Below are 27,204 nucleotides of genomic sequence, written 5' to 3'. Positions count from 1 at the left end.
CCCGCCCTATGGGTTGGGCTTCAATTGGGAGGCCCAAATGAAAAGGCTAAATATCACATTGAAGGCTTTTTTTTTCTTTTAAACGATTTATATAAACATCCGTTAAATCTCGATCGGTGCAGCCGTTTGTGTGGCACCTGGAAAAATAACGTCATGCGGGAGCAAGTATCAGCAGGATGTGGCAGTGTGGGAGTCCACGTTTTTGATCCTACTTCATGCCAAAGTAGCCCACCACTTCTCCAAGCATTCCGCTCTTCAGATCCGCCATGACAGATTTAAGCTTGATACTGAAGACGCGTGCAGTTAGTCCTCCCGATGTCGTATGTACTCCCGATACGTGTTTCCTTCATTGTAAAAACTTCCAAATCAACAGTTAAAAGGATTTTGAGCCGATAGCTGTTATGGCCTTGGCAAGATCGATGGAGACAGCTATCTGTTAGCGTATTCACCGCCCAAATAGCTATGTGAAATTCTCTCATGGAGAGATTAAACTAATCGTGTTCACAATTGCTATGTCGTATGTACTCCCGATACGCGTTTCCTTCATTTGAAATGGGTTAGAATTCTCTCAAGCAGGGATTCAACCCGTGTCCTTGTAAAAGGTTTTTGTCCGAGGTCACCAAGTTCGATAGGTGCAGCCGTGCAGCCGTTGGTGCGGCACCCGGGAAAACAACATCGTCACAATGAGAACAATGAACGTTATGCGAACGCGAATGTTATGCGTGAGTCCAAACCTGAGAATGCTGGAGACTAAAGCTGAAATTGGGAAAACTAAATAGCCTATTTTACTCCCGGAGATCCCAGGATTATCCACCCAAAATATCCTTGCGATCGGTTCAGCAGTTTTTACGGTACCTTCAAACAGACAGACAGACAGATGGACATTTGGTGAATTATAGTAAGATTCATATGCACATTCGTTTTGATCACCAAAATTCTCATCGACATACGTTTATTACTCTTGAGGGGATGGGATGGCTCAATTGCAAACATGCAAACCGCTGAGCTGTCAGAGTCGAAATTCAATCTCCAGCACAGTGGGGTTCAACAAAAACTGGTGTGGTGCCACCAGAGTACAATGCATGGAGACCCACACCAAACGGTCGCCTTGGAAAATTATGACAAATTGCTTATGTGATAATATTGCAAAAAAAAAAAAATTGTTCGTCATTTTCATGATGCTATGATGATGGTTGTAATTATTTGGCTGAGGAAGTTGGTTCTACAGGTGTGGGAAAGAAAAGAGGAACAAATGGATGGAGATGAGCAGTTGGTTTTAGGAGTTTCACCAGAAGTGGGTTACTGGCAGACAGTGTGCACCCGGCAGAAACCTGGGGGTTTCACGGAAATAGCAGAGGATGCAAGACCAGAAGGGAGACTGGAGAAGACAGAGACCACCACTATGTCTGCGATGTGAAAGTGGTAGGCACAGATACTCAGCGTCATCGTGGGAGTTTCCAAAAATTTTTTGAAGGCTTTGGTTTCCACACTGAGATGTTGTCTTATGCAACTTGACATTTTTAATTTCCACATACGACACAGGTTGTTTTTTTTTTTTCTTGTTTTTTTTTTTTCTCGTATACAAGATTGAGGCTCGTGTAAGAGCTAACATTAATCACAAAAAAAACGGACACCCAAAACATACAATAAAGGGAGCTGGAGAAAAGATGGGGAGAGAGAGGGAAGCACACAAGCACAACAACAGTAGAGAACAAGGACATCAGTAGATCTGTGGGAGGGAGAGGGCTTGGGGGGAAGAGGGGCATGGCATGGGAGGGTGGGGTGGGGGGTGGGGGGAGAGAGGTATAAAACACATGGACACTGCTAGGGCTTCCAGGGAAGAAGTTGGTATTTCAAAAAAGTGGATCTGGGGTGAAATTAGCGGGGGTAGAAAAGATCAAGGTTTTGGATGGGGGAAGATAAGAGATGGTGGTGAACAGCTGTTTTAAAGACCTGGAGGGAGGAGTGGGATTGAAGGGTGTGAGGGAGTTTATTCCAGAGGTGGGAGAAAAGAGGAGTGAAGGTGAGCAGAGAGTCTTGATTTCGGCAGTTTAACCATAAGAGTAAGAACCCTGGTGTTGGGCTAGCGGCTAGGGTGCCGGCTTAGGATCCTAGGATCCTGGGTTCGAATCCCGGTCGATTGCTGAATTAACGCCAGGGGGGTTGACTCAGCCTGTCATCCTTCCGAGGTCGGCTAATTGAGTACCAGTTCACTGGTAATTCCCTGTTTGTCGTTAAAGGCGGCAAAAAGGGTTGGCGTCAGGAAGGGCATCTGGCCGTAAAACATTGCTTCAAAAAGGGGACCAAAAAAACAACAACAACCACGGTGCCCGAAAAAGGCCAACCCCCGCTTGCGGGGAAAAATGGCCTCTAAAGGTGGTTTTTTTTTTTTAACCATAAGAGGGTTGCTGGCAGATCTTGTGCGACCTGCAGGAATATTTGGGGGACAGAGCACAGAGAGAGCTGGGGGAGCAAGGCCGGAGAGGAGCCGGTAGAAGACAGAAAGACCACCAACCTGCCTGCGGTGAGTGAGTGAAAGGCCCTCACAATCAGCTTCATCACGGGAGATTCCAATGATTCTGAAAGCTTTGGTTTCAACAGCGTGAAGCCGAGCTAGGTGTGAGGCAGGAGCACCAGCCCAGAGGGGGGAACAGTATTCCATTGAGCTGCGGATGAAAGCCTTGTATATGGTGAGGAGCTCAGGTGTGCCAAGGAAGGACCTCACACGATGGAGGATGCCCAGTCGGCGACTGGCTTTGGAGCCCAGCTTGGAAATGTGGTTTTCCCAGGAAATATCATGGCAGATAGTGAGACCCAAAAGAGCTTTGAGCAACCTGATCCAGAACACAAGGTGGAATCGAAATGAGGATCAGGATCGTCCCACACCCTTAAAGCCCAGAACCAATCAAGTGTGAGTGTAATAAATAGCTGCCTCCCGATAATGTCACCAATCTGAGGGAAGTCATCCAGACCTAGACCTGGAGGACCTAGCACTAAGAGCCAAGAGCAAGTGGGCAGCAACAACTATACACCCCTCGAGACGGGAACCAATGAGGCCTGGCTCAATATGCAAATATTCTGATCAGAAATATCAGGCAGAGTCACATGACAGCAGGGCAGGAGATAAGAGCCTCATAATCTCGCACTCTCGGTGGCTTGTATCTTGGGGTCTCCCTGTGGTGGTGCTCATCTCCCGGTGGCTCATCTCTTAGTGGAGTCTCCCTGTGGTAGTACTTGTCATCTCATGGTGACCTTTGTCGTCTCACTAATGCCTCGTGTCGACTCTTCGTGGTGGTGCACGGTGTGGGGTTCGTGAGTCCGAGGACACTGCTGCCCAATTGTTGCGCCGAGTCGTGCTGTGTGGGATGAACCGACCTGGATAGGGAGGCAAGCAGCCGTTACATCACAGTGCTGTGGGAGTCGTTGGTGTGGACCTTGCAACCGCCGGTATTTGGTACCAACGACCCCTAGAGCATCAGCAAATAATGAAGAGAGCACGAGGATAAGGGTACCTCCCATTCACCGCTGTCATGGGAGATGCATCACACCCTCCCGCATCAGGATAATGGGAACTTTATGTTACTGCTTGTCTTGTACATATGTGCCTTTTTGTAATATACTTGTTAATTCGATTTGGTCTCCTTACTCATCCTGCTTACATCACAATGGTGGCTAAGGGGGACTCTGTTTGAGATAACAATGGGAGACTACCTCAGTGATGTGGCTGGGTGAGCTCGGCCAAAGATATAAGGTCTGTCACATGATTGCCTATCGACATGATACTCACTCGTACCAAAAATCTCAATCTGTACGGTAATGTGACTATGGACGTGGGATCCGGAAAGACATTCCTGGGATGATGGGTTATCATGGTCGCTTTGTGACTCAGAGTTCCGACTGGAATTATCCGGACCGACCAGGATCCTAACAATATTATTGAAATGTCTATTTCATACTTAAATTTTTACTCTGTTCTACTTTTCATCCTAATTCTTCAACTTCAAGATCTACAAGCAATCAAACCTAAGCCTCCCACCCTCCCCTAAAAACAAATTCACAATGGGAGGGTCCATAGATGAGCACTCCGCACCTTCGGGGTGCTTGCTTGAGCGCCTTAAATGAAGCAAGCCGTTTGCTAACGGAACACGTCCCCATTGCTAGATATAGGTCCATAGGTTGCCGATTGGTTGGCCATGTGCATATGACTCCGCACTCGATCATTTCCATAGCAACTGACAAGCCAAATCGATCTTTTCGGTGTGAAGTGTGAATCTCACAAATCAGACTTTATCATGGCTTTATGCTTTTCTTATTAGTTCTTCTGTTTGGTTAATTCCGTATTTAACCTTTATTTGTTTTATTCATTTCTTGTCGAAAGCCTTTTTGTCCATTTTGGCTTGGGCGGTGTATTGTAGATTGGACCGAGTGAACCTATATGTCGCAATAACATCGTGTTGACCAAGACCATTCCTTATACATTATATCGATGTGGAGAAAGATGTCACAGACAGACAGATTTCAACTTAAGATTCAAATTTACTTAATAGACCATTATTGAGCGCGATGTGAGCCCTTCTGAAGTCTGATGAAGGTGCGAGATGTTCTTCTTGACGGTAAATGGGGCGGAGCAATAACACTGGCTAAAACTTCACCTATATCAAGGATATAATTGCAGAAGAAGAAGTATCGTCAATAAACGTCAGACAACTGCGTACTGCCATTGGCTTTCGACAGGTGAGACTTTTCATGGTCTGCACTGTTTTTTGGGTGGAGATAACGACTTTTATTGATTCAGTCGAATGTTGTTGGGGTGAACAATAAATTGTGTTGTTCAAATTTAACTTGATGATAATAACAGCAAATTGTCTTGAGGGGTTGAATCCACAGAGCCGGGAGGCGATTTAAATGTACACATCGACACTCACTCGTACAAGTTGTGAAATGAAATGGATTTATTTTGGATGCATGGTCGTAAGTAGTATGAGGTAATTAAACGTTGTTTTGGTTGTTTTTCCGCTTTACCCCCAACGTATTAAAGATGAGAATACACCTGGGCTAGGTACACGGAAGTACGCGACATGTCTGATGTCAATACCTGCGTCAGAGTGTGAGGTGAGACCGCACGTAAGAGTTAAGGGAGTGTTTCAGTTCTACACACTCGTGCACTTGCACACTCACACAGCGTGGAATACGATATAAATGCAGTGAGACTTGGTTTAATGGGGAGAATAGTTGGGAGGACAAGACTCGCACTCTCACACGGACGGACACACACAGAGACACCGACAGACACACACATACAGAGACACAGACACACATACAGAGACACAGACACACATACAGAGACACAGACACACATACAAAGACACAGACACACACATACAGAGACACAGACACACACATACAGAGACACAGACACACACATGCAGAGACACAGACACACACATACAGAGACACAGACATACAGAGACACAAACACACACATACAGAGACACAGACACACACATACAGAGACACAGACACACACATACAGAGACACAGACACACACATACAGAGACACAGACACACACATACAGAGACACAGACACACACATACAGAGACACAGACACAGACACACACATACAGAGACACAGACACACACATACAGAGACACAGACACAGACACACACATACAGAGACACAGACACACACATACAGAGACACAGACACACACATACAGAGACACAGACACACACATACAGAGACACAGACACACACATACAGAGACACAGACACACACATACAGAGACACAGACACAGACACACACATGGAGACACAGACACACACATACAGAGACACAGACACACACATGGAGACACAGACACACACATATAGAGACACAGACACACACATACAGAGACACAGACACACACATACAGAGACACAGACACACACATATAGAGACACAGACACACACATACAGAGACACAGACACACACATACAGAGACACAGACACACACATACAGAGACACAGACACACACATACAGAGACACAGACACACACATACAGAGACACAGACACACACATACAGAGACACAGACACACACATACAGAGACACAGACACACACACACACATACAGACACAGACACACACATACAGACACAGACACACACACCCACAGACACACCCACAGACACACACACCCACATACAGAGACAGACACACACATACAGAGACACAGACACACACATACAGAGACAGACACACACATACAGAGACACAGACACACACATACAGAGACACAGACACACACATACAGAGACACAGACACACACATACAGAGACACAGACACACACATACAGAGACACAGACACACACATACAGAGACACAGACACACACATACAGAGACACAGACACACACATACAGAGACACAGACACACACATACAGAGACACAGACACACACACATACAGAGACACAGACACACACGTACAGAGACACAGACACACACGTACAGAGACACAGACACACACATACAGAGACACAGACACACACATACAGAGACACAGACACACACATACAGAGACACAGACACACACATACAGAGACACAGACACACACATACAGAGACACAGACACACACACATACAGAGACACAGACACACACATACAGAGACACAGACACACACATACAGAGACACAGACACACACATACAGACACAGACACACACATACAGACACAGACACACACATACAGACACAGACACACACATACAGACACAGACAGACACAGACACACACATACAGACACAGACACACACATACAGAGACACAGACACACACATACAGAGACACAGACACACACATACAGAGACACAGACACACACATACAGAGACACAGACACACACATACAGAGACACAGACACACACATACAGAGACACAGACACACACATACAGAGACACAGACACACACATACAGAGACACAGACACACACATACAGAGACACAGACACACACATACAGAGACACAGACACACACATACAGAGACACAGACACACACATACAGAGACACAGACACACACATACAGAGACACAGACACACACATACAGAGACACAGACACACACATACAGAGACACAGACACACACATACAGAGACACAGACACACACATACAGAGACACAGACACACACATACAGAGACACAGACACACACATACAGAGACACAGACACACACATACAGAGACACAGACACACACATACAGAGACACAGACACACACATACAGAGACACAGACACACACATACAGAGACACAGACACACACATACAGAGACACAGACACACACATACAGAGACACAGACACACACATACAGAGACACAGACACACACATACAGAGACACAGACACACACATACAGAGACACAGACACACACATACAGAGACACAGACACACACATACAGAGACACAGACACACACATACAGAGACACAGACACACACATACAGAGACACAGACACACACATACAGAGACACAGACACACACATACAGAGACACAGACACACACATACAGAGACACATACAGACACAGACACACACATACAGACACAGACACACACACCCACAGACACACACCCACAGACACACACCCACAGACACACACACCCACAGACACACACACCCACAGACACACACACCCACAGACACACACACCCACAGACACACCCACCCACAGACACACCCACCCACAGACACACCCACCCACAGACACACCCACCCACAGACACACCCACCCACAGACACACACACAGACACACACACAGACACACACACACAGACACACACACACAGACACACACACACAGACACACACACACAGACACACACACACAGACACACACACACAGACACACACACAGACACACACACACACACACAGACACACACACAGACACACACACACAGAGACACACACACAGAGACACAGACACATACACACATTTGCGGTTGATAAATTGCGGCCCTGTGTTCTGTGTTCTGCGTATTCGTGGGTGCAAAATACATTTTTTTCTACTCGCCGTGAGCATAACAGTTCTAAAACATATTGTTGCATTTGTGGGGGTAGGTGAAGAAATACCATTGTAGAGATAGGAATGTATAGGTTAGCATGGACCATGTGACACGTATAAAGCCCATTGCGATGTACATAAGCAGGGTAAACGTTGAGCTTAAGTGTTCATGTGTCACCGCACGGAGGGTGGTTTTTGTGTTAGTTTAATAGGGATTAAGCATAATTCCCTGTACGTAATTGCCGCCTTTGATTATTTCCCTACGGTTTTATTTCATCTAAAAAGGGCCGCCATTGCAACAACAATTTCAACAACAACCATAATCGCAGACAGTACCCGGACATTACGACAGGCAAGTAAACCCCGCCCAGCCAAACATTCCAGAAGGACGACTAGGCTCCGCCTCGAAGGATCGTAACTGGCAGGCCACGCCCAGAGCTTCGTCAATGGGCATCAAGCAGGCCGTGAGGCCCCTCCCCTTAGGGGATGATTGGTCATGGAGATGGGATGATGTAATGGGACGTCGGGATTGGTCGAGTGTGACGTCAGTGAGGCAAAAAGGAGGATGCGTCCCTCCCTCTCCCTCTCTCTCTGGTTCTGGCGGTCAGATCGGGCGGTCGCAGAATTTATCTCGCTGGTGTCGTGGTGGGCGGTTCCGTTTTTTCGTGTGCTTTTGAGGAGACTATTCAGAGCCCAGAAAACCTTGCAGCATTGGAACCAGGGGTGTCATTTTGACTGGGTGCTCTTCGAGGGAGCTAAGGACAGGGTTGTACTGGCTGGGCCAGAATCGAGCGGGGGAACGTTTGGCTGTCTACTGCACGGCACGGTGTGCTGGCGCGATTAACCGGCGCCATTGTTCGGGCGCTTCGACGTGCGGTCCTTTCGGCAACCGACCCCACCAAAGTGCTCGTCGAGACCAGAACTCAGTGCCAAATAAAAGGGGGAATTTTCTTTTTATTTTCTTTAATAATTTACTTGTCTGAGTGTAGACATCTCAAATTAGGAATTGTAGTTTTTACCTCACATTCATTTTATTTGGTTTACAATTATTCTTAATAAATTCATTATTCGTTAAATTTCATTTCTACTTTGTCGTGTTTCTGTGGTTGTGTGGATCGGATAACCCCCTCATGCGGCTCGTCCCAGATAAGGACCTCGTGACTTTCGATCCCACGCGCACTTTAAAAAGGAACCACCAATAATTCGGCTTGTACACCTTGGAGTTAACTGTTCGGCTATCTGTCCACGGCTGGTTTTCATCGGCCACGGACGTGACAATATCTTGCAATAGCCACGCATGTCGCATAAAGCAACTGGACGTACGCAAAAAATATATCTTCCATGAGCCGCGAGCATGACCTGCTTCTACGTTTGCAGCCGTGTGCTTCATGTTTTCATGGCTTTTCGCGGCCACAAAAATATTCTAGCTGCACTATAAGCGAGTTTCGCGGGATGTCCCACCATTCCCACTGTAAACATAGCTCCGTGGGATGTCCCACCATTCCCACTGTAAACATAGCTTTACGGAATGGCTCACCATTCCCACTGTAAACGTAGCTTTGTGGCATGTTCCACCCGCTGCATATCATATCGTCCCCTGCAAGTTACGGTACAGAATGAAAACACTCCACTGCATCTTTTTGTACAATTAGCAGATTTTTTTTTTTTTTTTTACAAAAATGTTAATCACTGCTTTCTTTGGCTTTGTCAAAGTGATCAATTATCTTGCAATTCAGAATAATATTAGAACTCCTGTACTATCATCAGCATCTTGCTGCGATGTGTTAAGGTGCTTAGGTCTGCATGATGGCCGAGCGCAGCAGGGCACGAGAGCGGGACCATGATGTACACAACCTGAGGAGCTATGACGATTGGGACGAGTGGCAATATCGACGGAGTTCCCGCCATTCCAGATCCAGCCAACTCGCACATTCCTCCATACCGTATGGGCTTTTTTTTTTGGTGTTCTGGGGCGATAGACTTGCTCTATAGTCTATACTGAAGGCAGTGTTAAGGAACTGGTAATTGTCCGGATTGTTCATTTCTCCAATGTCACGACTGTGAACATTATAGATTCAGCATTATTTGGACCACTTTACTTATCAACTCGAGTTTTTAAAATCTATCATTATTTCTGCTTCGTTTGGCAACTATCACTCCTTAAACCATTTAACTTCTCAGTTGAAGACATTTTCTGTGCGATACGTAAGTTTTCATAACATGCAGTCACTATTTGTTCTACCTCCCCCCATGTTCTTTTGTAACCAATCTCAATCTTACCTCTCCAGGTACTGGGCCCCACCAACATCTGGTGAACCACCACCTGATTACTCTGAGGATTTGCCAAATGAAGTGACTTATTATGAGGAAGTATCATGTCCTCGCTATTATTGCCGCAAGCTCAACTTTGCATGTACACGTAGAGGTGCGTACAATGTCTGTTACACGCCTCGGTTGGTGATTATGAACCTGAAACGCTTGGAATAATACTTTTTGGGTTGGGGTTGTAATTTGGCACGAGTCCTGATTGTTGATTCAATAAAAGTGAGAACTGAAAATCCTGAACCATGGCTCACAGTCTATAGTTATTCTGAACTTTTAGGATATTTGTGTTCATTTATATTTGATTAAGCATTTTTTGTTGATTACCCTTGACTGAGGAGAGGGTATTGCATTTGAGTCAGTTTGTTTGTCTGTTTGTCTGTCTGTTTGTTTGTTTGTCTGCACAGACTAAATTAGATTTTTCTCTGCAACCGTTGGTCCGATTGACAGGAAATTTTCACCATAGGTGCAACTCCACCTGTATAATTTTTAAGGATAACGACGACGTCATAGGTCACATGGTTCGGCCGCCATGGAAAAACCGAAAAACTTTGCACCTCTATATCTCCGAAAGCGCTGAATAGAAAGAATTGAAACATGGCTCATTGTAAAGAACTCTCCATGTGGAATAACATCTGTGAATGATGATGTCATAGGTGCCTCCATTATGACGTCATAATTTGACAAGTACAAAACGTCATCCGATCAAGATGAAATTTCTTGAGCATAATCTAGGAATAAATTAGTGGAGAAAAAAAATAATAATGATGTCATCGGTCACATGGTTCTGCCGCCATATTTGTTTTTACACAAAAGTCTTAAAAACCACTGAATATACATCCTGGCGAGGGTTTGCAATCTCTGATTGCTCTTTCTAGTTTATTTTGTAATTTGGCTGTTTTGTGATACAGGGGGTTCTCACTATACGTTCAAAATGCGTTCCAGAAAATGTTGGACTTGTAACGAAATGACAAGATAGTGGAAAATCTTTTTCCATAATAATTAGTGTAATTCCAACACTTGGTTTACCTCTTATACAATGAAATGAATGAATGATCGTTTTAAGGCCATTTTCCCCGCTAGAGCGGGGGTTAGCCTTGTGGGCCCCATGACAATCATGGTTCCCTGTTTGAGGCAATGTTTTTATGGCCGGATGCCCTTCCTGACGCCAACCCTTGGTCACGCTCTTGCGATGCGCAGGGATACGGTGTACCTATTCTAATCGGGGTACACACCGTGATCATTCATCCCAGCAAGCTGGTACTCAATTTGCCGACCTCGGAAGGATGACAGGCTGATTATACAATAGCATTCAATAACCCTAGCAATCAAAAAATACGTATGAAACATACAAAACATAGGGGAAATACAATAAATTAAGCTAATTAAAAAACCCAAACACCTTTTTATCTTGCTTACCATAAACTTTTAAATATATTATAATGATAATTTAGCGGTCTTTCACCTTAAAAATCTCTAATCGTCTCTGTTAAGCTGTCTGCATCAGTCTTTCACCCTCTAAATTATCATTCCCATTGGTTCCCCACCCAGGCCTCAGTCTTTGTGCCAGCACATGCACTCGTGCCACGAAACCAGACACTCGTGCTGTGACTCCTTGTTGTGTCCACACAGGACCTCACATAGAACTTCAGTGGTCGTCACGCACACTACAGCCGTCATGCTCACTTCGGCCGTGCCTGTATCACAAGCCAATTACCGGAACGGCACGTCTTGCGTGCCACACGTTACACTGTGCTGTCTGCATGGCTCTTACTGGTGTTCTTTAAAATAGTTAACAGTTGTTGGCAGAAAACCAAAATAGTGAGCGATATCGGTTCATTGTTCACCATGCTTATTTCATTTCACTATGTCTAATTTTAAATCCAGAGTTACACTACTGCGTTGCCGTTTATGTGCAGCCTCCCCCTTTTCGCTACCACATAGTAAGTTCTTTACCACTCATTGTTCTACAATTACTGCGGTAAAGTACACAGATTTTTTTTAAAATACAGTATACTACTGTGCAGTACGTGGAGGCATTAAGTCCAACAATGTACAGCGTGAGATAGAGATAGAAAGGGAGAGGACGCAGTGCATTGTGGCGTGAAACACTGGAAAGCTGGTACGCAGAGCATTGTGGCATATGATGCCTGGTAACTGGTCTTCCATCGAATGGACATTGGGGCAGGGAATTGTTGGATGCACAATGAAAATGTTCCTTATCACTTGATGAAATCTGAAATCAGACTTGTATGTGTGTGAAAAGACTAAATGATGAAATCAGACTTGTATGTGAAACGACGGATAGCTGGGAGACTTGTAGTGGGGGACCCCCCTGTATTCAAGTTCATTTGATATTCTTTTGTACTAATCCTAACACGCACACACATACACACACACCTGGGCTGGAAAGGACCGAGTGCCGTGTCAAATACAACAGTTTCAAGAGCAGTGAAGACCGAGCTGAAAATGGCAGCTTCGATGAGACGACATGTGCATGAGGCACCTGGTATTACGCCATCCAACATACATTTGTGACGCAGACTGGCCCTGCAGCTTGGTGGGACCTGTTAACTCCGTGCTGCCGGGATGGAAGGCTCGAGCTTTGGCGAACTGCATCTTGCAAAGTTCCAGCCATTGAGGACTATGGAAATTGGGGTTTGTGAGATTGAGGACCACGCCAAATGCAACGACTTTGATGGGAGTGAGAACCGATTTGTGCATGGCAGCTTTTGGTGAGGCAGATGGCTGTGAACCTGGCACCTGGAGTCATGCAGATCATTTGGGAGGCGGCCTGGCCTTGCGGCTTGTTGGGTTTTGCCGACCCCATCATGCTGACAACGAAAACATTAGCTTTGGTGACTCCCTTTTTGTCAAGTTATGCCTACATGGGACCGAGTTTTGTGTGATCCAGGACCATGCCGAATACAATGACTTCGATGGGAGCAAGAACCGAGCTGGGGACGGGAGCTATGGGAACGTAGTTACGCTGATTAATACGCATCTGGGACATGGCCTGGCTCCTGGCCTTTCGGCCTGTTGGGTTTTGCCGACTCCATCTCGTCGAGTAAGGATGAGACTGAGACTGGGTGTTACCGGACATACCACATAGGCCACTTCGGAGACGGAGGGGGAAACAACAACAACAACATGCATTTTAAAGGCCATTTTCCCTGCTAGAGCGGGGGTTAGCCTTGCGGTCCCCATGACAATCTTCTCCATTTTGCCCTATTTTCTGCATCTCTCCTTGTTAACCCCCTTGCCCGCATTTCTTCTTCCACCATCTTTAGCCAAGTCTTTCTCGGTCTTCCCCGTCTTCTACTTCCTTCTACATTCATTTCCATCACTCTTCTCAACCAGTCACTTTCATCCTTCCTCAACACATGACCAAACCATCTCAACCTGTTCCTCTTCACAGCATCAATCACAGGCTCTATTCCCATCATCTTTCGCAATTTATCATTTGTCTTCCTCTCTCTCAACGATACTCTGCACATCCGTCGAACCATTCGCATTTCCACCCTTTCCAACCTTCGTTGCTGCTCTACGTTCATTACCCATGTCTCGCTCCCATAAATCATAACACTTCTCACACATGCAACATACACCTTTCCCTTCAGCTTCAACGACACTCCCCTCATCATCAGCACGCCACTCAATTCCCGAAACTTCTTCCATGCACATCTCACTCGAGCAACCGTTGCCGAGTCTGATCCACCTTCTCCATTCAGCATGTCTCCGAGGTAGCAAAATGTTTTCACACCTTCCAGCTTCACGCCATCTCCAAGATCCAACTCAACATTTCCTCCATCTGCAGCTCCCTCTGTGCACACCTTACATTTGAATGTAGCTGCCACACTGGTTAATGACCCTCTCAGACCACTACATTTTTGATGAACCCACTCAGCGCACATTGTACACTGAATGGAGTTCACTCCGACACCCTTCCTACACACAGCACAGGGCCACTTCCCAGTTCTTTCCACCTCACCACATGCTTTACCACTTGCCATCACCTTCGTCTTTCCGATATTCACCTTCAGACCTTTTGTCTCCATACATTCCTTCCACGTGTTCATCTTTTCCTTCAGTCCATCCATACTTTCCGCAATCAACACCATATCATCTGCATACAACAACTCCCACGGTAAACCCTCCTTTACGTTCTGAGCCAGCACCTCCATCACAGCTACAAATAGTAGTGGACTTAGTACCGACCCCTGATGCACTCCCACCTTCACCTCAAACTCACCACTGTTCCCGTCCTTCGTCCTTACAGCTGTGCGTGCTCTTTTGTACATTGCCATCACTACTCTGATCAACCATTCCTCCACTCCTAACTTCCTCAATGCCCATGTCAATACTTTGCGTGGAACCCGATCGAATGCTTTCTCCAGATCAACAAACCCAAGAAACAACTTCTTCCTCTTCTCCATGTACTTCTCCTGCAACTGCCTCACAATGAAAAGCGCGTCTGTCGTTCCTCTTCCTGGCATAAATCCAAACTGCATTTCGTCGATCTTCATTTTCTTCCTTATCCTCCTCTCCAACACCCTTTCCAATACCTTCATTCCATGCTCCAATAACTTTATCGCTCGGTACGAGCCACACTCCAGAGGGTCACCTTTCCCCTTGTATAGAGGGACGAGGGTACTCAGTTCCCAAGCCACTGGAATGCGGCCTTCTTTCACCACCAGATTACAGATCTCTGTCATTCTCTTCACACCCCAACTTCCTGCTGCCTTCAACATATCTCCCACAACTCCCGTCGGCCCTCCCGCTTTTCTACCCTTCATTTCTTCTTTCTTCATTTCTTCTACCCTTCGTCGCCCTGACGGAGGGGGAAACAGAGCACGAATAAGGAGACGGTCCATGAGTCATGGTTCCTTACTGGGGTAAAGATGGATGCTTCAATTCCAGGGAAGGTTCCTTTGGACGGAGCATGGATGAGGAGACTGCTTGCTCCACGAGTCGTGTTTCCTTGCTGGGGTGAAAATGGATGATTCAGGACCAGGGAAGGCTCTGTTCAGTCTTTGAGACTCGCAAGTGGCAGTGGTGCATACACACATGCACACATACATATATACATACACACATGTATACATACACACATACATACATACATACATACATACATACATACATACATACATACATACATACACATGCACACACACACATACAGTGCATTCAGAAAGTATTCAGACCCCTTCACTTTTTCACATTTTATGTTGCAGCCTTATGCTGAAATCGTTTAAATTCATTTTTTCCCTCATCAATCTACACTCAATACCCCCATAATGACAGAGAAAACAGAATTTTAGAAAGTTTTGCAAATTTATTTTAAAATAAAAAACTAAAATATCACATTGACATAAGTAATCAGACCCTTAACTCAGTACTTAGTTGAAGCACCTTTGGCAGCGATTACAGCCTCGAGTCTTCTTGGGTATGACGCGACAAGCTTTGCACACCTGGATTTGGGGATGTTCTGCCATTCTTCTCTGCAGATCCTCTCAAGCTCTGTCAGGTTGGATGGGGACTGTCGGTTGTCAGCCATTTTCAGGTCTCTCCAGAGATGTTCGATTGAGTTCAAGTCAGGGCTCTGGCTGGGCCACTCAAGGACCTTCACAGAGTTGTCCCTAAGCCACTCCTGCGTTGTCTTGGCTGTGTGCTTAGGGTCATTGTCCTGTTGGATGGTGAACCTTCGGCCCAGTCTGAGGTCCTTAGCGCTCTGTTTCAGGTTTTCATTAAGAATATCTCTGTACTTTGCTCCGTTCATTGTTCCCTCAACCCTGACCAGTCCCCCAGTCACTGTTGATGAAAAACACCCCCACAGCATGATGCTGCCACCACCATGCTTCACCGTTGGGATGGTATTGGGCAGGTGATGAGCAGTGCCGGGTTTCCTCCAGACATGACGCTTAGAATTGAGGCCAAACAGTTCAATCTTGTTTTCATCAGACCACAGAATCTTGTTTCTCACAGTCTGAGAGTCCTTTAGGTGCTTTTTTGCAAACTCCAAACGGGCTTTCATGTGTCTTTCACTGAGGAGAGGCTTCCATCTGGCCACTCTGCCATAAAGCCCAGATCGGTGGAGTGTTGCAGTGATGGTTGTCCTTCTGTAAGTTTCTCCTATCTCCGCACAGGATCTCTGGAGCTCAGCCAGATTGACCATCGGGTTATTGGTCACCTCTCTTACCAAGGCCCTTCTCCCCCGATTGCTCAGTTTGGCCGGGCGGCCAGCTCTAGGAAGAGTCCTGGTTGTTCCAAACTTCTTCCATTTAAGAATTATGGAGGCCACTGTGCTCTTGGGAACCTTCAAATGCAGCAGAAATTTTTTTGTAGGCTTCCCCAGATCTGTGCCTCGACACAATCCCGTCTCTGAGCTCTGCAGGCAGTTCCTTCGACCTCATGGCTTGGTTTTTGCTCTGATGTGCATTGTCAGCTGTGAGACCTTATATAGACAGGTGTGTGCCTTTCCAAATCATGTCCAATCAATTGAATTTTCCATAAGTGGACTCCAATCAAGGTGTAGAAACATCGCAAAGATGATCAAGAGAAATGGGAGGCACCTGAGCTAAATATCAAGTGTCATAGCAAAGGGTCTGAATACTTATGTCAATGTGATATTTCAGTTTTTTCTTTTTAATGAATTTGCAAAACTTTCTAAAAGCCTGTTTTCTCTTTGTCATTATGGGGTATTGAGTGTAGATTGATGAGGGAAAAAATGAATTTAAACGATTTCAGCATAAGGCTGCAACATAACAAAATGTGAAAAAAGTGAAGGGGTCTGAATACTTTCTGAATGCACTGTACATACACACATGTATACATACAGACACACACACATACACACACCAAATTACAATAGCCTTGTCCTTTTAGATGTGCACTAATGTGATCGTTAACATATAAAGGTGAATTCAAACAGGGAAGTTGAAACTTCATATCAGAATGCATTGATTATGACACCCTATGATTCTCAATCCGGTGCCCTTTGCCAGCACAATACCAGAATTGCATTTTCCATTTGAGAATGTTGCAACTCGACGGTGAGCACGCCACCATCAGAGATATCCTGCCACATTGCCAATTCCATGCGGTTGACAATCTTGCACCGTACCTCTTGTTTTCACAGGTATCCTGCATTTGGTGCAGATTGGTCTAAGTGTGCTGAGCCTTTCATGTGCTGTGGCTTCGTTGAGTGCATCCCCAGGATATAAAAGTTATGCTGAGCTCGGATCGCAGTTGTATTACAGCCTGGGCTATGCCTACAGTGGCTTCACGGTACAGTATATTGGAATGCTTCTACCCTCCCCTTACTATCCCAAATCATACCCTTTCATTCTTCCGTTTGCTTATGGCCAGTAATATAACGCATGATTAGAAATATAGGACGATCTTCTGTAAATCGTTTTGATTTCATAGTCACTCTTTTGATGAAAATCTCAGGCAACGATGTGTCATGAATGAATGGTCAACAGTGTTGTTGTCTTTTGAATTGTAAAATCGTTTTATCCCTTCAAGTAAGTGATTGCTTCATCTCCCAGCTCAAAATTTATGCATTTCCTTTGGCTTGTAAAATTTAAAAGCATCAACAATTGGCTTAAGATAAAATACAATCAATTAGAGAATGAAACATGCCAGCGAACTTAAGCTTGCTCAAGCTTCAAAACCCCATGACAAAATAAAAGCAAAGTTGAGAGTTGGCAAGAAGTTCCGCCAGAAATGACCCAATATCAAATTTTGAGTAAAACGAGATGACTAGTTTTTCCGATTTGATCCTACTAGGGCGTGCCCGTACTATATATATATCTAAAATTATATCCCCCCCCCCTCTATTTACATGAAATGGTTTGGTCCATTCGCAAAGCCAAAGCGAACGGCTTGCGAGTACGGTAGAACCCCCCCCCCCCCCCCTCTATTTACATGAAATGGTTTGGTCCATTCGCAAAGCCAAAGCGAACGGCTTGCGAGTACGGTGACCATACCTTGGGAACCACTTGTCCGATTAATTTCAAACCTTGAAAAGGCACATCCTCGGGTCCCCAGCAATATACCTGGCAAGTTTCAAGTATATCGGACCCGTGGTTGTCGAGAAACAGCGGTCACAGACAAACACACACACATACACACAGAGATTACTGGAATTATAGATAGACTAGGGCATGCCCGTACTATATATATATCTAAAATTATATCCCCCCCCCCCCCCCTCTATTTACATGAAATGGTTTGGTCCATTCGCAAAGCCAAAGCGAACGGCTTGCGAGTACGGTGACAATCCCCCCCCCTCTATTTACATGAAATGGTTTGGTCCAAAGCGAACGGCTTGCGAGTACGGTGACAATCCCCCCCCTCTATTTACATGAAATGGTTTGGTCCAAAGCGAACGGCTTGCGAGTACGGTGACAATCCCCCCCCTCTATTTACATGAAATGGTTTGGTCCGAAGCGAACGGCTTGCGGAGTTTGGTAAAGAAATCGCCATAGCGTGCACAAACGCGCAGGAAAGCGAAAGAATCGCAAATTAGTTTTAATTAGTTTTAAAACATAGTTTAACGCCAACATAGTTTGCCAACGTGAAATAAATGAATACGCTCTCAAATGTGCCGTCCGAGGCAGAGTCTGTTCGCCACGTTCGGCACACGTGATAGCTCGCTGCTCTCTGATTGGTTGAATCGTTTTTTGGACATAGCTCGCTAACTACTTGTCCGATTAATATGAAACCTTGAAAAGGCACATCCTCGGGTCCCCAGCAATATACCTGGCAAGTTTCAAGTATATCGGACCCGTGGTTGTCAAGAAACAGCGGTCACAGACAGACACACGGACATACACACAGAGATTACTGGAATTATAGATAGACTAGGGCATGCCCGTACTATATACAACATGCATTTTAAAGGCCATTTTCCCTGCTAGAGCGGGGGTTAGCCTTGCGGTCCCCATGACAATCTTCTCCATTTTGCCCTATTTTCTGCATCTCTCCTTGTTAACCCCCTTGCCCGCATTTCTTCTTCCACCATCTTTAGCCAAGTCTTTTTCGGTCTTCCCCGTCCTCTGCTTCCTTCTACATTCATTTCCATCACTCTTCTCAACCAGTCACTTTCATCCTTCCTCAACACATGACCAAACCATCTCAACCTGTTCCTCTTCACAGCATCAATCACAGGCTCTATTCCCATCATCTTTCGCAATTCATCATTTGTCTTCCTCTCTCTCAACGATACTCCACACATCCACCGAACCATTCGCATTTCCACCCTTTCCAACCTTCGGGCATGCCCGTACTATATCTATATCTAAAATTATATCCCCCCCCCCCCCCTCTATTTACATGAAATGGTTTGGTCCAAAGCGAACGGCTTGCGAGTACGGTGACAATCCCCCCCCTCTATTTACATGAAATGGTTTGGTCCAAAGCGAACGGCTTGCGGAGTTTGGTAAAGAAATCGCCATAGCGTGCACAAACGCGCAGGAAAGCGAAAGAATCGCAAATTAGTTTTAATTAGTTTTAAAACATAGTTTAACGCCAACATAGCGGCAACATAGTTTGCCAACGTGAAATAAATGAATACGCTCTCAAATGTGCCGTCCGAGGCAGAGTCTGTTCGCCACGTTCGGCACACGTGATAACTCGCTGCTCTCTGATTGGTTGAATCGTTTTTTGGACATAGCTCGGTAACTACTTGTCCGATTAATATGAAACCTTGAAAAGGCACATCCTCGGCTCCCCAGCAATATACCTGGCAAGTTTAAAGTATATCGGACCCGTGGTTGTCGAGAAACAGCGGTCACAGACAAACATACAAACATACATACACACAGAGATTACTGGAATTATAGATACTAGGGCATGCCCGTACTATATCTATATCTAAAATTATATCCCCCCCCCTCTATTTACATGAAATGGTTTGGTCCAAAGCGAACGGCTTGCGAGTACGGTGACAATCCCCCCCCCTCTATTTACATGAAATGGTTTGGTCCAAAGCGAACGGCTTGCGAGTACGGTGTTTTTTATCGGACCCGTGGAATTATAGATAGTAGTTTTAATTAGTTTTAAAACATAGTTTAACGGCAACATAGTTTGCCAACGTGAAATAAATGAATACGCTCTCAAATGTGCCGTCCGAGGCAGAGTGTGTTCGCCACGTTCGGCACACGCGATAGCTCGCTGCTCTCTGATTGGTTGAATCGTTTTTTGGACATAGCTCGGTAAGTAATTGTCCGATTAATATGAAACCTTGAAAAGGCACATCCTCGGGTCCCCAGCAATATACCTGGCAAGTTTAAAGTATATCGGACCCGTGGTTGTCGAGAAACAGCGGTCACAGACAAACAAACAAACAAACAAACAAACACACATACAGAGATTACTGGAATTATAGATAGAGACTAGGGCATGCCCGTACGTGGGTGCCCGTTCCTTGCCAAAAAAAAAAACGCTACCCGTACGCTCTACCCCGCCCGTACGCCCGTAAACAAAAAAAACAACGCTCTTCGCTTCCGCCCTTCGCTCTGGGAGAAATAATGCGCATAAGAAATCGAGGAATTATTATTTTCTCCGGAAGAAATCGAATTACGAACCGTAATGGTGCACGTGCTCGGCTCGGCTCGCAACAACGCGTTCTGTGATTGGCTGCCGGAAGTGAAGTCTTCACTGTCCGGAAGGTCGCAAATCGCAGTTACGATGAATCGCAAATTAGTTTTAATTAGTTTTAAAACATAGTTTAACGCCAACATAGTTTGCCAACGTGAAATAAATGAATACGCTCTCAAATGTGCCGTCCGAGGCAGAGTCTGTTCGCCACGTTCGGCACACGTGATAGCTCGCTGCTCTCTGATTGGTTGAATCGTTTTTTGGACATAGCTCGGTAACTACTTGTCCGATTAATTTCAAACCTTGAAAAGGCACATCCTCGGGTCCCCAGCAATATACCTGGCAAGTTGCAAGTATATCGGACCCGTGGTTGTCGAGAAACAGCGGTCACAGACAAACAAACACACACACAGACATACACACATACACACACACACACACACACACACAGAGATTAGTGGAATTATAGATAGATGACGCTAAGTCCCCACCCTTGGGGCATAAACTGGGGGTGAAATGCAAAAAAAATTACATATTTCATGTCTCCCAATGTTTATTGCATATATTGAGTTTAATTTTAAAACGTTTTAAAATGTGCCCGTAATTACATTTTTTACTTTTTGAAAGTTTGACCCAGTCCCAGGGGGCGGGGCCAAAATGACACTGTTCTTTCACCTTCTTTCCATATAGTGATCCGAATTCCCGCACAGCCCTTTATGAGGAGAGCGTGACAAACAGACGGAGAGATAGATAGACAGAGCCGATTACAAAAATAATCAAACAGGTTGGGTGTGTGACAAGGACAATTTGATTACATTTTGGTGAAGATCCGGATCAGGATCTGTACACGAGAAGTTTTTGTGATTCTTCACAATTGAGAGACGGGGCCAAAACGACATATAGCAAAACTCTCAAAATTTGTGCACAAGTTTTGACAAAACTTTGTGGTGGACGAGTTGGTTAGGTGACAAGAACAAGTCGATTAGATTTTGGTTCAGGTCCGAGTCAAGATCCCGCCTATCAGTGGGATACAAAACATAAACTGTAGAGCCTGGCGGAGGTATGCGCTCTACCGAGTGCCGTTCTAGTTTTGGATTTGTTTTCACATTCTATCTTCAAATTGATTGCATTTTATCTTGAGATCATTGTTCATATTTTATCCGTTTTTCCATTCCACAATTCATTCAGGGCTGCCAGCCTAGATGTATGCACACATGCCTCTCAGCTGTCAAGCCTGGGTTTGAATCTCCACTCAGATATAATCTGCAATTCTGCCATTCTGATGCTTCGCATGCAGGACGAGGCATCAGTGTGTGTGCCGTCCCTCAGATGGACGTTGAACTTGTCACCCAATCTGCCCCCCCCCCCCCCCCAGAAATCCACAGCCATGTGCTGTATATAAAAGAGCCTTTAATTACCTTGTGCTCGAATGTCTGGCGTACGTACGTGTCTGCATTTTAAAAATTCATTTTCTCCGCAACCGTTGGTCTGATGAACACGAAATTTTCACCATAGGGGAGCGCCTCCGCATGTTGAATTATTTTTTTAATTCATAATTATGATGTAATAGGTCACATGGTACGGACACCATCTTGGAAAAACGTTACACCTCTCTATCTCCAAAACTGCTCCATGGAAAAAACTGAAACATGGTGCATTGTCAAGTACTCCCCTTCGGGAATAAGATATGCTAATAATGATGTTATCGGTGCCTTCATTACTTCATTATGACGTTGTAATTCGACAAGTACAATGCTTGATCCGATCAGTGTGAATCTTTTTTTTTCTCTGAAACTGTTTGTCCGATTGACACAAAATTTTCACCATCGGAGCGCCTCCTTCTGTAGAATTTTAGTGACAATTATGACGTCATCGCAAAGCTCATAACACTTTCTCTCACTGCAGGCAGGCAGGTAGTGTTTCTGTCTTCTACCGTCTCCTCTCCGGCCTTGCTCCCCCTGTTCTGTCTGTGCTCTGTCCCACAAATATTCCTGCAGGACGCAAAAGATCTGCCAGCAACCCTCTTCTGGTGAAACTGCCAAAATCAAGACTCTCTGCTCACCTGCTCTCCTTCATTCATTCCTCTTTTCTCCTTCCTCTGGAACAAACTCCCACACTCTTCAATCCCTCTCCTCCCTCCAGGTCTTTAAAACAGCTGTTCAGCACCATCTCTTATCTTCCCCCATACAAAAGCTTAATCTTTTCTACCCCCGTTAAAACACCACAAATCCACATTTTTAAATCCCCAACTTCTTTCCTGAAATTCCTAGTAGTGTTCATTTGCTTTATACCGTGTACCCCTCCCCCCTCACTAGCCCGCCCCCTTCCACAGATCTACCGACATCCCTGTTCTCTTCTGTTGTTGTGCTTGTGTGCTTCCCTCTCTCCCCCTCTTGTCTCCTGCTCCCTTCATTGCATGTTCTATGTGTTAGCTCTTACAAAAAATAAAAATGTCACGTGGTACTAGCATCATCTTGGAAAAGCCGAAAACAGTTGCACCACTAGATATCCGAAACTGCTCCAAGGAAAAAAATTGGAACATGGCTCATTGGTGCCTTAATTATGACGTCATAATTTGACAGGGAAAATGCTTGGTCTGATCGGTTTGAAATTTATTGAGCGTGATCTCGGCAACAATTATATTAGAGAATATAAATTTATGATGTCATCGCTCACGTGGTCTGGCAGCCATATTGGATCAAAAAAAAAAAAACCTTCAAAAACGGAAGAGTTGGCTCGCACCAAGTTGACTGCGCAGGGTAAGTATTCTATGAATACCATCTAGTTCACTTATTTGATGCATTCATTCCATCTACGATTCATCTATCTAAATGCATAAAAACGCCGCTCCAGTGAAATAGTCTTTGAATAGAAGAACTGATTCAGTCTCACCCTGAATATCTTGGATTTTAATTTCCAAGGAGTGAGTGATTTTAATTTCCAAGGAGTGATCCGTGGTAGACTACATATACCGGACTGCCCAGTGGATGGGCATTCTTGTGTCAGCATTTATTTACAGCAATGTGATCATCACAATTAACTGTGTGTAGTGATCTGTAAATGATTTTGGCCAGTTGGACCCCACAACTCCTCTTTGGATTTATAAGGAAAACAAAAAACAAAAAAATAATTGAGCATTGGTATATGTGCTTGAGGTGTAAATATCACTGTCACCATCACCATTGTGTGCTCATTACAGGGTGAGGATGCCAAGCGTTTGAATAGATTGGACCTGGAGTACCGTGCACTGAAAATTCCCGCAGTGAATATAACACTTGGCGTAACGCTGGGAGCTGCAGCTCTGTCATTTACCTTCCTCCTGTTGGGAATGTGCAAGATCGACAAGCGTGCGCCTGGATGGCTCCCCGTTGAAGCAATCATTTGTGGGATTCTTGCATTAGGGCTAGTGCCTGCCCTTGCCTTTTATCTCAAGTACAATGCAGAGACTGTGTACGATAGCAATGTCTGCCGTGAGCGTGCGAAGATGCTTGCCTCACGGAATTACCAATCGCCCTGCAACCTGAGCGCCACCGAGATTGTGGCGGCCCTTGTAGCTATAGTCCTCGCCATTGCTTATGTACTTGGTGCAGTTGTTGCTATACAAGATTTTCGAGTCGCGATGCTGGAGTACCAGAAAAAGAAGCAGCAGCGAGAGGAAGAGAGACGCCAAATGGAGTTGGCGCATAATGCACCCAATGAACGCCGGTCAAATACCTGCACTGCGGCCTATGTATGATGAATTCCTCCCCCCCCCCCCCCCCCCCCCTATCATTCATCACTGCGCTGTGCATGATGAGCTGACTTCGTTTCTTCAATGTTGATAAAGCTTGCCTGTCAATATGCCCATCCACTATTGGAGACGTGACCTTTGGTGCTACTTGAACGTATGACTTCCAATTAAAATGGCCATCTCTGAGACCATTCATCTGGGGATTTGTCTCAATATTACCTGGCTTTGCCCAACCATCGCCTCTGGTTCATCTCACAGTGAAGTTTACATCGCAAAGGATTTGCCTCTCTGCAACATAAACTGCCCAAATGCTGCCTCTCAAGTCTAGGTGAGCTGCTGCTCAGACATCCCAAAAAGGAAGTGAATTTTGTGTATTTTGAAATGTAATTGTGATGCATTTGAAGTTCACCTGCATAATGCCTGGGATTTACCCCAGTGTGGTTTTTTTTTTTTTTTTTAATTGGTGAGCATCAGACTAATATATAATTCGCAAATGATAGCCTGAGATTAGCATGGAGGAATCACTTGAGTTGATGGACAGCTTTACATAATCAATGGCTGGCTGAAGTCTTGACTTCACAAAACATATTGCCTTTATGTAGTAAGATGCAACTATCTGTACCTTTTACAAAGCTCCTTCACTTTTCTAACTTCTAAGTGCAATTAACATGTTTTACATCCTGAATATGTGCCTTTGTAACAAATATATATATGTAGCTACAGGTAGCTGCAGGGTGGTCCTCCCCTCTCGCCTCATCCCTCCGCCCTGTCCCTATATGTATGTGTGCATTTCTACAAAAATGACCCGTACAGTTTTTAATGAATTGAACTCGTTATCTTTCAATGTCCATGTTTAATTTACTTATCGTATTACCCCAATTAGCACATCCAGGTTTGGTTGTTTAGATTTGTCTCCCTTTAAACCCAATGTCATTTTGCTGATATTAAATGGGTTTTTTATTTCTTCCTCTAATGCCTTACTATGGCCATGTGCTGCTGGTGAACAGGCGATGATGATAGGTATGGAAAGGTTTCGTCCTTGCGATGTCAGGCAGCTCTCGAGCTGAACACTGATTGGGCCAATGAGGCCACGTGCTGCAGTTTGCATTGTCCAGGGTGCTGACAATAGCTTGTCCACTCTTCGCGAAGGATAGCATGGGATCTTTAAAGTCTACCAACTAATGCGGGCAGACAGGACACAGTTTAACATCCATCTGAGGGACAGCACACACATTGATGAATCAATCCACCTGTCACATTTATCTAATATATAAAGCTCTTTCTAACCATTCACTCACTAATATAATTGGTTAGTACCTTTTAGGTAGGGGTAGAAAGCTGAAATTTTGCATACTGATGCAACTCGGCCAATATCCTAGGAAAAAAAAATCACAAAGCAATTGGAAAACTTCCTTAAATGAAAATATCCAGAAATTAAAGATGGCCAGTGCAGCCTCGGTCTGGAGACAATGGAGCTTACGCTGGAACTGGTTTGCTAGGCACTTCTTACACGTGCCGCCTCTTTTATAACTTTTGCCATGCTTGTATTAAAATTACAATAACTCTATTCTTTTCAAGAAAGAGCTCATTCTAATCAACAATTCTTGATTTACAACCACAATCCACTTCATCAAATATCTACAGCTCGTATTTATTATATTTGCAATGCATGCAGGATGCACCTGAGTAATTGCTTGCAGTGTGCAAGCATGCCCCGTGTGTGTGTGTGTGTGTGTGTGTGTGTGTGTGTGTGTGTGTGTGTGTGTGTGTGTGTGTGTGTGTGTGTGTGTGTGTGTGTGTGTGTGTGTGTGTGTGTGTGTGTGTGTGTGTGTGTGTGTGTGTGTGTGTGTGTGTGTGTATACGTATATATATATATATACGTATATATATACGTATATATATATATATATTGTCACGTGGTCCCGAGCCGATTAATATCAGCCGAGACGGATGGTCGAACGAGCTTTAACGACGGTTATTTTTAGCGCGCGCAGGAAGGAAGAAATGCAAGGCATTTACCTTAACGGAACACACGGGATTATTCCGCAAAACATGCAGACATGACAATAAAATGCACCACAATAATGATTTAATAACAAAATAAATCGTGGATGGAAATAAAGGTTGATCAAAACTAAATTCCCTACGGTGAGGATCCTCCACACACTGTCTCAACCACACACACAGGGGAAAGTAAAATGAAAATAAATCCCTTTTCATGCCAGCACTTATCTGTGTCCCAAATGGCCCTTTTTAGCAAGTGGGGATTGTCAAGTTCAGGCTTCCTGCGCCAGAGTGCTCAAGATGGTGACGCTCGACGAAAGCCCGTGCACCCAGGCAAGTGGTGAAGACTGCCTCCTCCGCCTCGCTCGCGGCCTCCTCCGCCTCGCTCACGGCCTCCTCTGCCTCTGAAGAGACTGGAGCCAAAACCTCCCTCAAAATTCCGACACAGCAAAAGCTCCAAAAGCACGCACACTTTTTAGCA

The 27,204-nt window shown here is 45.0% G+C and overlaps 1 protein-coding gene across 3 annotated transcripts; it reads left to right on the top strand.

Moving 5' to 3' along the window:
• Positions 1-4,443: 4,443 nt before the first annotated feature.
• LOC137435306 (MARVEL domain-containing protein 3) lies at positions 4,444-25,679 on the top strand. Of its 3 annotated transcripts, none has more exons than XM_068128979.2 (6): positions 4,551-4,734; positions 5,039-5,112; positions 9,849-10,002; positions 10,348-10,484; positions 17,523-17,671; positions 24,189-25,679. In XM_068128979.2, the coding sequence occupies exons 3-6, from the start codon at positions 9,863-9,865 to the stop codon at positions 24,723-24,725; spliced, it is 963 nt and encodes a 320-aa protein (XP_067985080.1). In that variant the 5' UTR covers positions 4,551-4,734; positions 5,039-5,112; positions 9,849-9,862; the 3' UTR covers positions 24,726-25,679. The 3 variants fall into 3 exon arrangements, with proteins under 3 accessions (XP_067985082.1, XP_067985080.1, XP_067985081.1); XM_068128980.2 differs by lacking the exon at positions 4,551-4,734 and adding an exon at positions 4,889-4,907 and having other exon boundaries at positions 24,189-24,737; XM_068128981.2 differs by lacking the exon at positions 5,039-5,112 and having other exon boundaries at positions 4,444-4,734.
• Positions 25,680-27,204: the final 1,525 nt, after the last annotated feature.

Source organism: Myxine glutinosa, chromosome 9 (genome assembly GCF_964187855.1).
Source record: "Myxine glutinosa chromosome 9, kmMyxGlut1.1, whole genome shotgun sequence".
NCBI lineage: Eukaryota > Metazoa > Chordata > Myxini > Myxiniformes > Myxinidae > Myxine > Myxine glutinosa.
This window is presented reverse-complemented; position numbering and strand designations above follow the sequence as displayed.